General features: G+C 42.4%; 1 protein-coding gene across 1 annotated transcript; it reads right to left on the bottom strand.

The window, feature by feature from the left end:
• Nucleotides 1-554: 554 nt before the first annotated feature.
• Nucleotides 555-11453, bottom strand: LOC106605533 (lysosomal-associated transmembrane protein 4B). Its single transcript, XM_014201298.3, has 7 exons — nt 11019-11453; nt 10128-10239; nt 8923-8996; nt 8425-8547; nt 8136-8234; nt 5221-5316; nt 555-1887 (listed from the first exon to the last, which is right to left on the bottom strand). The coding sequence occupies exons 1-7, from the start codon at nt 11109-11111 to the stop codon at nt 1804-1806; spliced, it is 681 nt and encodes a 226-aa protein (XP_014056773.1). The 5' UTR covers nt 11112-11453; the 3' UTR covers nt 555-1803.
• Nucleotides 11454-11561: the final 108 nt, after the last annotated feature.

Raw genomic sequence — 11561 nt, 5'->3', positions numbered from 1 at the left:
GTGGTCCTGGTCCAATGGTGGTCCAAGCTACAGTGAAAGGTTATTGTACCTGGAAGACGTCTGGATGAACTCTCCACATTGAACAGAAGGAAACAGTAAGGCAGCAGTTTATGGAAAAGGGGTCTAAAGCAGTGTGTTCAGTGCTCTTAACGTCAGTCATCCTGAAAATAGACTACCTGTGTTACACTGACAACGTTATGGCCCTAACAGCTCTTAAAGTCAATGGCCAAATAGTTTCCAAGTTTCCTAGAGAATTTCCGTTATTCAGGTTTATGAGGTAAGGAAAGGATGACAGAATTAGTGCCAGTTGAATAAAAAACGAGGTCTTTTAGTCCTTGACTTTTCCCTTTGGTTGTCATCTCATAGGCCTACCAAGCAATGATGTAATGTAACACAATAATACTATACTGGATTTGTCTCAAACCACTTTTAAAAAACAGAACCGTAGCCCCTGCCTTAGAACTGACAGTGTACAACATATTACAATGAGATGCACAGTAAATACACACAGCATGACACTTATGAATCCAAAATAAAAACACAAGATCTGTCCGTCAATGAAATGTGTTTTTAATGGACAAATAAATATAACTTCAGTGTCTTTCTATGCTGCAGCAGCAGACGGTTAAATGTGACTGAGTCCTCAGAGGACATCCCCTGTTTGGGGAACAGCTTGCCAATAACTGCATCCGGCAGAGCAGACCGATCTACTTACAGTGGCTTAATTGAAAAAACAGGACCACCACTTTTTCCTTTATTGGAATCAACACAGACATAAGATCAAATGTACAAGTCCTAAAACTCAACCTTTAAAATAAAGGTCAACTCAACACTGTCCTGTTGTAATAATTCAGGATAATGACAGTTTTCTACACACACTAAACAATAACGTACGAGTAACTTGGTGATATGACTTCTGCTCTTCGATCATGTCAGTTAGATTACAGGCAGGTGCTTTAAATCTTTGGAATCCTTCCGTGCATAGCAACACTTCATACATTCTGTCAGTGCACCCTATCAGAAAGGAAGTTGTTTGTAAAGGCAATCCAACAACGAACAGTGATCATGAGTCGAGGATACAATCCTCATTTGCCTGTTTTCAGATCTGTGTGTGCTTTAGCCAACTCCTCTGACTGTAATCGTCATGCCATACATGACAACACACACACAGATCTGGGACCAGACTAAATCATGGGCAAGAATAAAAACAATTTGGGGGGGGGGGGGGGGGTTGCAGTGCCTGATTTGATTTGTGTAGGTCTCTCACAAGTACTTGCTTCATAGACCATGGAAACACGTTTCTGGTGGGTGGCCTTTGGACTAGGACTGACAGTAGAGAACATGTAGAAGCACAGCTTAGTACAAACAAGAAAAATACATCTGCTATTACACTCACTACTAGCGCTCTCATATTTTAACTCTGTTGCATATCACTTTCCTGCTCGATGTTTCAACTGTAGATCAGTGAAAATAAATAACTCCAAATAAACAGTATAATGTTAAACAGTATCACGTTAAACAGTACCACAGTAACAGGTAAGTAAGTAAATGTGTGTTGGTTAAATGTTTTGGAAAGAATCAGTAGTATTGGGGCCTGGGTCAAAGTATATATATTTTTAAACTTCATTCAAATACTGCTAACACCACACACCCAGTGTGACAGTTATCAAATGCCAACTAGAAAAAGCATAGTGTATTGAAAAGAAAACAAATAATATTTGTTGACCCAGGTCTGGTTGGAATGTCAGGTTGCTGTAGTAACAAGGGGCTCCAGTCGGTCAGCAGAACAGCGGCCCAGGTTCTTCATGCTATGTAGGGTGCCCCGTAGGGGGGAGGAGCGTTCTTGGATGGAATAGCCATGGTGTCATCGTATGGGGGTAACAGTACCTGGGAATACAGAATAAAGGGTGATCAAGACCAGTCTTCTAACGTGTGACTGACAACAGAACACAAAGTGCTATTTAACTGTTTGACATGGTTAGAATATATTGGTTTTCATCACTGGCAAAGACTACAAGCAGTAATATAGTAGGCTGCATATCGGTCTAACAGCAGTTGGTCAAATATACTCGAGGATAAAGTGAAAATAGTGTGAGTTCCCAGAAGTGACACGATGGTCATATATAGAGAGGATGACAGAGGATTTCAAAACAGATCTGTAATGATTATATAATAGTCTGGATGGGAGAACAGAGAGAAATGAGAGAAGACGAAGAGGGAGAAAGGGAGACCATGAATGAATAGGGTACAAGTTTATTGAGAGGCCAAATCTATAGAGAGGGTCATGAATGAATGTGGTCCAAATCTATTGGAGCAGATCCAGACTGAAATCAGTGAAGTGAAACAGTTTGGATTCCAGGCTGTGACTGTGGTTCTCAGGCAGCAAGTAAAGTCCACTGCAGACCACATTCACATCCTATCTGACTGACATGAGTCAAGTTCAGTCAGCCAGTTCCTCTATGTCTTTGATGAGGTAAAGTAGAACTCAGTCTCAGATGTTCTCTCTTCAGACTACTACACTATCTCTCTGGGAAACACACCAAATACTATCATGTGAAGTAAGTGTAAGAGTGTGAGTGTGAGTGTGGTGTGGTGTGTGTGTGTGTGGTGTGGTGTGTGTGGCTCAGATATATGTAACCCATCCTGGTTTTCCTACTGACACAGAGACATACTGTAGGCAACATCTATGATTCAATGCATTTTCGATGGACAACACCGGCAGAGGATACTGTAAAATATGGTTAGAGTATGCCATTGTCATCCTCACACACAACAGTAAGGCACTAGTTAGGGGCATAATGGCATTACAGCCCAGACTGGAGTCCATGTCATGGTGGACCTTTCTGATCTCAGACCAGTGATTTAACACTACACATTGTGCTTGATGTCCTGAAGCTATAGTTTATGGGGTGGTTTCCCGGACACAGATTAGGTCCAGTCCTGGACTAAAAAGCAATGTGTGTGTGGAAAACCGCCCACTCGGTGGCTCCGCTCAGTCCAGACATACCGACTTTCCTAATGTGGAAGACATCACATCTACAGTAGGCTATCCCCATTATTGTCTTACGTCAGATAGCGCGACTCCATCTGCTCTGATGGAGGGCTTAGTGTCGTGTAGGAGTGACGCCACCTGTCGGAAGGCAATGCAGTATCCCTGATTATAATAACCTGTCAATAATACACAGATGGCTGCAGTCTACCTTTATACATGAAGCGTGCACTCGGTCAATCCCCACTATAGATTTAAAAGGAATGGACTGGTGTAGGAAACTCCCTCTAAATCCCTCAATCCACAGCATTTAAGTTCAGGAGGGGAGTGAGGGAGTGCACACTTCAGGAGAGAAGTAGAGAATCAGAACACTCCCATAGACTGGTGGACTACCAGAATATTTTCTGACCACTTGCCCACTGGAAGCCTTAATTGAAAAGCCTAGACCTACGGAATGCATGGCAGGCAGTATGTTGTTTTTCTAGCACAATAATTTTTTCTTTAAATAGGCAAGTCAATTAAGAACAAATTCTTATTTACAATGACGGCCTACCAAGAGGCAAAAGGCCTCCTGCGGGGACGGGGGTTGGGATAAAAACATAATAATTTAGAACAAAACACACATCATGACAAGAGACACCACTACATAAATAGAGACCTAAGACAACAACACAACATGGCAACACAGCATGGTAGCAACACAACATGACAACAACACGGTAGCAACACAACATGGTACAAAAACTAGATTCCGATTTTTGGTCGGAGGGGATGGTCTGGGGGCCGGTACATAAAAATGATTTATACACTGCAAATTGACCACAACTAAGCCCAAAAAGAGATCGTATCACATATGTCCATTTTAAGCTGAAACAGTAAAAACTTGCGGGCCACCTATAGCCGACCCGTGGTCTCCATGTTCAAAACAAACCATGAGCATCATGAACCATTCGTAGTGGCTTGGAATTTAAGGTTTAAATTCTGGGGACAAATAAAAATCTAATTTACATAAGCCTACGTCATCCCTTTTAGATATCAAACTTGTAAATTACAACATTATATAGTGACACATTCTACTGGTAGAACAAAAAGTCCTGACTCTCATCGTAGAAGTACAAACACTGTTCTGACAACTCCTCACTCTCCTCTCCTACACCTGCATTGTGACATCACACAGTAGTCCTCTTCCCCCAGGCTAGCTGGATGAGCAGTGCTGCAATGGTCTGATCGCTAAACCAGATCCTTGCCATGTTTTCAGGCTGTATTTTTCCCCTCCCCTGGTTCAACAGTGGATAACGCGTTGTAATATCTGCAGCGGAAGCAGAGGATAAGCGACCAGGTGGCTAAGCTTTGGCTATGATTGATAGAGAGATAGATAGATAGATAGAGATAGATAGAGATGGAGAGAGACACAGATCTTTTCATTGAGTAGGTGGCCAATGTACTGTAGCCATATTAATGAGTTTGCCAGTGTGGACTGGAGCCTCATCCACGCAAAGCCCCTTACTACAGCCCAACTTACCACAACTTTATACTTCCTTCCTACTCTGACATGATGGCTTTACTGTTGGAATGCGCTCTCCCTCACCGTCTTGAGGGGAACCTAACCTACGCATAATATGAACCTGATCTGTGACCTGGAATAAGTGAATCTTTTTTCCATTGGATGTGAGGTTTCTATGCTTTCTTTGTAAACACACAATAGCGTCACACCGAGATAAATCTATCACAAAAAAAATATTTATCTTAAGATTTCTCCAGAATGAAAAGCACAAAGCAGAGGGAGTTTATGAGGAAGGGAAGGATGGGTAATTATAGAATAGATGAGATATATCATATGAATACAAAGAGATATATTATGATAGTACAGCACTGGTAAACATCGAGATTGTTTTCAACTTCGCAAGCAAAGGGTTAGAGTGAATAACGGAAACAGTATATTTTTTCAGCTGCTGTTTGAGTTGGAAATTACAACATATTATTGTAGGAGTAAATGCAGTGTCGATATTTGTGGAAAAATATAACTGTCAAAAAGGTGGTTAGCATTCACAGAGGTGGTTTCTTTCAAACCCAACTAACTGAACAGAGGAAATATACTACATTGTATTACCCTGTAGTAACTACAGCAGACTTTTAGAAGAAAAAAAATGAACCCACCATGTCATAATGTAGGAATTGTCATTTATGTACTGTACAGCAATTGAAACAGATGCTTGTATCCTGTGACTTACCGTGGTGTCATTAGTAGTGACGTATATCAGGACTTCTGTGGTGCTTCTTGCACGCACATACCGGTAGCAGTTCCACACACACGCTATCAGGTACGCCTGCAAAGGGAAAACCATTATCAAAGACATGTCAGCTGTTGATGAAGTTAAGGTACAGTATATGTCAAAGGCTAAATATGAATCTTAATCCAAAGGGGTACTGTATAATTAATTCAGAAAGCGTTAAGATTCAATCTCCAGCCCAATGCAGAGGGGTTTCATTCATTCACAAAATTACAAGACTCAATGTCCAGTCCATTGCAGAAAGGTATAGTATAGTATAGTAGAGCTCATTCAGGAGAGTGGCACAAAAACAAGCTCAGGTAGCTTTCTGGGGTTCTGCTCTGTCCAGCCAAACAACACCATCTGGTAAAGCAGTCGGCTCCTATAAAACAGACTAGGACTGAGCTCAGCTTTATATATACACAGTGCATTCGGAAAGTATTCAGACCCATTGACTTGGTCCACATTTTGTTATGTTACAGCCTTATTCTAAAATTGATTAACCCCCCCCCCCCCCCAATCTACACACAATACCCCATAATGACAGAGCAAAAATGTGGTTTTTAGAATTTGCACATTTATATATAACATTTACATATGTTTTCAGACCCATTACTCAGTACTTTGTTGAAGCACCTTTGGCAGCGATTAAAGCCTCGAGTCTTCCTGGGTATGACGCTACAAGCTTGGCACATCTACAATTGGGGAGTTTCTCCCATTCTTCTCTGCAGATCCTCTCAAGCTCTGTCAAGTTGGATGGGGAGCGTCGTTGCACAGCTATTTTCAGGTCGGGTTCAAGTCCGGGCTCTGGCTGGGCCACTCAAGGACATTCAGACTTGTCCCAAAGCCATTCCCGCGTTGTCTTGGCTGTGTGCTTAGTGTCATTGTCCTGTTGGGAGGTGAACCTTCACCCCAGTCTGAGGTCCTGAGCGCTCTGGAGCAGGTTTTCATCAAGGATCTCTGTACATTGCTCCATTCATCTTTTCCTCGATCCTGACTAGTCTCCCAGTCCCTGCCGCCGAAAAACATCCCCACAGCATGATGCTGCCACCTCCATGCTTCACCGTAGGGATGGTGCCAGGTTTCCTCCAGACGTGACGCTTGGCATTCAGGCCAAAGAGTTCAACCCTGGTTTCATCAGACCTGATAATCTTGTTTCTCATGGTCTGAGAGTTCATTATGTGCCTTTTGGCAAACTCCAAGTGTGCTGTCATGTGCCTTTTACTGAGGAGTGGTTTCCGTCTAGCCACTCTACCATAAAGGCCTGATTGGTGGAGTGCTGCAGAGATGGTTCTCCTTCTGGAAGGTTCTCCCATCTCCACAGAGGAACTCTGGAGCTCTGTCAAAGTGACCATCGGGTTCTTGGGCAACTCCCTGACCAAGGCCCTTCTCCCCCGATTGCTCAGTTTGGCCAGGCGGCCAGCTCTAGGAAATGTCTACGTGTTCCAAACTTCTTCCAATTGAGAATAGTGGAGGCCACTGGGTTCTTGGGAACCTTCAATACTACAGAAATGTTTGGAACCCTTCCCCAGATCGGTGCCTTGACACAATCCTGTCTCGGAGCTCTACGGGCAATTACTTCAACCTCACGGCTTGGTTTGTGCTCTGACATGCTCTGTCAACTGTGGGACCTTTTATAGACAGGTGTGTGCCTTTCCAAATCATGTCCAATCAATTGAATTTACAACAGGGGGACTCCAATCAAATAGTAAAAACACCTCAAGGATGATCAATGGAAACAGGATGCACCTGAGCTCAATTTCGAGTCTCATGGCAAAGGGTCTGAATACTTATGTAAATAAGGTATTTGTTTTTTTATGTGCAAACATTTATAAAAACCTGTTTTCGCTTTGCCATTATCGGGTATTGTGTGTAGATTGCTTAAGAAAATGTTTTATTAAATCAATTTTAGAATAAAAAGTGGAAAAAGTGAAGGGGTCTGAATACTTTCCGAACGCACTGTTTATCCCACTGCACACGCAACTTCAATGAATTGACACCTCTGTCAATTTCACGGGCTCTTCAACAATATGCAGTAAAAACTGTAGACCTCCATATGGTACATACTGTCTATAGACATTCTGTAAGAGATTCCAAAAGACAATACTCAACGTGCTAAACTCACATACAATCGTCAATCCTCTGTGGATGTCACTACTGGTAGAGGTAGCAGCATCTATACAGAACAATTATCACTCACTGACAGCTGAGCTCGGTATCAACCCTTACTTTTGGATTGGACCAGAAGTAATAGAAACGTGTGGTCATCCTCATTATTATAGCATGTTTGCATTAAGATGCTCTTAGTAAGGCATCTCCACAGTTTTACATGGTGACACAGAGCCTTACTGAAGTTTATCAAAATAAACCACATCCTCTTTCAATCTGTTTCCCTCCATCTGGATGGTCTTTGTACGACACAGGAGCTCTGTAGCAGCAGCCTAATAGAACTAGCAGGCCTTTTAGAGGGGCTTTTACAATGCCATAAAACAGAGTTGTATAGTGTGGTGGGACGTTGGCAGTTGGCATCATCTGACAGTCTGTCAGAGCTAATGTGAAAGCTCTCTAACCTGCATGGGCCAAGAGCAACACTGACGAGGGCACTGCCTCAATGGCTCCCATTATAGTGTTATGAAAACAGCAGCCTTGTGAAACGGCTCCTGCCAGGCGTTTGAACTGCTGCAGAATCCTCTGTCCGTCCGCAAGGGTTTCTGCCATAAAAATTACCTGAATAACTCCTCCAGATGAGCACCATTTTCCTCTCTCACACAGCATAAGCACTGTTTAGTCACTTATACAGTAAGTAACACAAATGATACAATGTGTTAGGAATCTGTGGTAGGGATATTTGTGTGTGTCAGTTCAGTAGCAGTTACCTTGAAGGTGAGAATGCATCCGATAAAGAGGAGCACGATGAAGACCAAGCACACGTTGCTCATGGCCATGATGTCCTCTTTGTAGGGGAAGTTCTCAGGCTGTGAGGGTGACACCAGACAGACAGACTAAATCAGCTGCAGTGAGATTGGGGGTAAAGAATGTGGTGGCTACATCCAAAATGGCACCCAATTCCTTATATGGTGCACTATCTAGTGCATTATACATGCAATAGAGTGTCATTTCAGGCACTTTATTAGAATAAGAGTTTGACTTCGGAGTCCTTCTTACCAGCTGTTGGAGGTAATCTTGTATGGTGTTGGGGTAGACCACAATACTAACAGCCACCAGGGTGTTCAGTGCACAGTCAAAGACTTGGTAGCAGAAGAATGGGATGATCCAAGCAGCATGTTGCTGAAACAGGAAAAACAGTTTCATGTTAGCCACGAGAGAATAGCATCTGAAGAGCTGCAGCTGCAAGAAAGGCTAATATATCTATCTGAAAAAACAAAGATTCAAACAAAACGTTCTGACCGATGCATTAAACGTAAATCAATGTGTTTCTAGTGGGAGGTTTGGTGAACTTACTCCAGTGGGACGCAGCCATTCAAGACCATGTCTGTAAATCTTGATTTGAAAGTTGTTTTTTAAACTACATTTGGACAATAACGTTTAAACTATATTTGGACGATCCTCTTAGTGTCTTCATCTGTATTCATTCTTATGAGAGCAGACATAGTATACCAGTACAAGCAACAGCAGAACGCTATTGACGTGACGTTTGCTTACCTTATACGCACCGTAGGTCGCCATCCCAGAAATTAGGATCATCAGCAACGAGATCGCTGAAGCAATACACATGTCTGGAATAGAAGGGAAATCATACTGTATACAAGGTCTGCATTCTAATAAATTAATTACTGTAGTAAATGATGAAAAAAAATCACTTGGTGTTTTGTCCTTGGGTGGTGATTGAATTCATCTCACAGTAATTTATAAGCTTATAATAAACTCAGCTCATTCCTAGTTTGACACTGATGTGAACATGACCCAACTTGCTCTGTGTAGATGTAACCTGATCTTGATACTATGACACTGAGGGGATTTCACAGAAAACAGAAATACTATGTCACCGACTGTCAGCGTCACAGTAATCCTGTCCATCTGTGCACAGCCCAGAGAACACAGTAGTCTGCTCCGACAGAACACAGTAGTCTGCTCCGACAGAACACAGTAGTCTGCTCCGACAGAACACAGTAGTCTGCTCCGACAGAACACAGTAGTCTGCTCCGACAGAACACAGTAGTCTGCTCCGACAGAACACAGTAGTCTGCTCCGACAGAACAGAACAAAAGCCAGTCTGCTTTAGTTCTGTAACTAGCCTGAACTGAATCACTGCCTGCCTCGTAGAAATGTGCAGGTCCACCTATCATGGCACATTGATTTCAACAGGGATGGCCGTTCTAGTAATTATATTTCTATGGCCTGCCTAATGCAGGGCCAGTTGGACCAATGGCAAAAGAGATCACAGGACCGCTTAATCTGACCGGAACTGGGTCAACTCAGTCAGTTTCAATCAGACACTACTGTACAGACAGCTGGTGGCAGACATGTTAATTTGGCCAGCATATGCCGCTACAGTTCACTTCCAACCTGGGCAAGACCTAGCTGATTTAGCAAGTTTGTGAAAATACCCAACAGAACTGAACATTAGACATGCATGCCCACGGACTGAGAGATTTGATCTGCTTTATTGTGAAGCGAGAGAAATACTGACTATTGGCTGCTTTCAGTGATATAGTGATTTATAAAACCAGTCGTTTTGGCATTGATATGTAACGCAATAGTAGTTTCCATCGTTGTCATCACATACAACAGACTGAGGAGTTGGCTAGAGCACAAACACACTGGCCCGTCAGGCTACTGAGGCGGCGTGGGCTGGCTTTTGCAACGTCACACACATCTATCCCAGCATAAAGCTGTAGGCTACTTACTGGCGTCATCCATGTCATCTAAGTCGTTAGCCAGCTCAGCGCTGGTCAGATGGTACTGGTCAGGATCACCCAGGGCCGTGACGAGGATGAGCAACACCACCGCATTGATCAGCTAAAGGACATTAGGACCATATGGACATTTAGACTGACAAACAAGATAGGAATAGGATACACATGAATAGATCAAAGTTAGGGAAAGGTTCAACAACATGAAGGAAAGGCTCAAGCATTTGATGGCATTAATCAGCTAAACACAAAGACATAAGGACCAGTCAGACTGACAGGAGGATACAGATGCATAATAATAGCTCAGCCTTTATTATAAAGGGATAACTTGCTCACCCAAATGACTTTATAGGATTCCTTACTTAGGAACTATTTGGCTGTGTTCCAGGTAAGGAAACAGTCATTTTATAATTTGAGTGAACCACCTCTAACTCAGCAATGTAGGCTGACATTCAATGTAATGTCAACATGATGGAAAGACTCCACAAGGATAGTAATGGTGCGTTAACTTTTTTATTAATTCTACATAGGCCTAGGCCCTATGTGCACAATGGAAAATTAATTGCCATAGCCTAAAGGCTTCTACCTTACACAAGACCTGTCCTGAAGGGCTGAGTGTACTGAACAATTCATGAACGTTTTTTCCCCACTGGTGTTAGGTTACGTTAACCCCTTCTTGGACTCCTTAGCGGAATAACTTGTTCGTCCATAATTAACAAAACAATACATTAAATAAATATCACTTGCAGTCAATCACAATGAGACTACTTTCTGCTGGATACAATTAACATGGGAAAATGTCCTACAAATAACAACATACCGTTTTTGTTGGTTGTTGAGCCAATCTAAAAAGTGTTATGTGAATAATAGCGACTGAATGCTCACCATATACCAAACCCCCAGGATAACCGTGCCCGTACGGACATGACAGCACAGGCAGCATCTGGTGGAATGCCATCGGTCCCACGGGGAAATCATATTTTACAATCCAAGGATGAGGAGGCACTTCACAGATATCTATATCTAACTGTTAATGATAAACAATCAAAATAGATCGACGTGAATTTCTTCTCCGGCAATTAGCGATAACAGCCTCACGCCGGCTCTAGTGATCAACTCAGGCAAGTAGCAAACATTGGAGCATGTGACCTGAGCTGGATAGGATCAAGAGCCGGTGATGTAACTAGTTGTTTCGAGAATAATGTTCCCATCATCCCTCACCAAAGCCGGGAAATTTAAATAGTTACACTGTAGCTGCCTGCTATGTTTATTGGGATATGTTGAATAAGAATATTCACACTTCACAATAATGCCTATGTTTATGATCTTTATGGTAGAAATGAACATAAAAGGGCATATTTGAGTCTATTGCATTTGGAACATTCTGACAATAAAGACAGAGGTAAAGGACAAGTATCAAACAATTTA

Source organism: Salmo salar, chromosome 05, assembly GCF_965601325.2.
Source record: "Salmo salar chromosome 05, fSalSal1, whole genome shotgun sequence".
NCBI classification, from domain to species: domain Eukaryota; kingdom Metazoa; phylum Chordata; class Actinopteri; order Salmoniformes; family Salmonidae; genus Salmo; species Salmo salar.
Note: the sequence above shows the minus strand (reverse complement) of the source record. Positions and strands in the feature narration are given on the sequence as shown.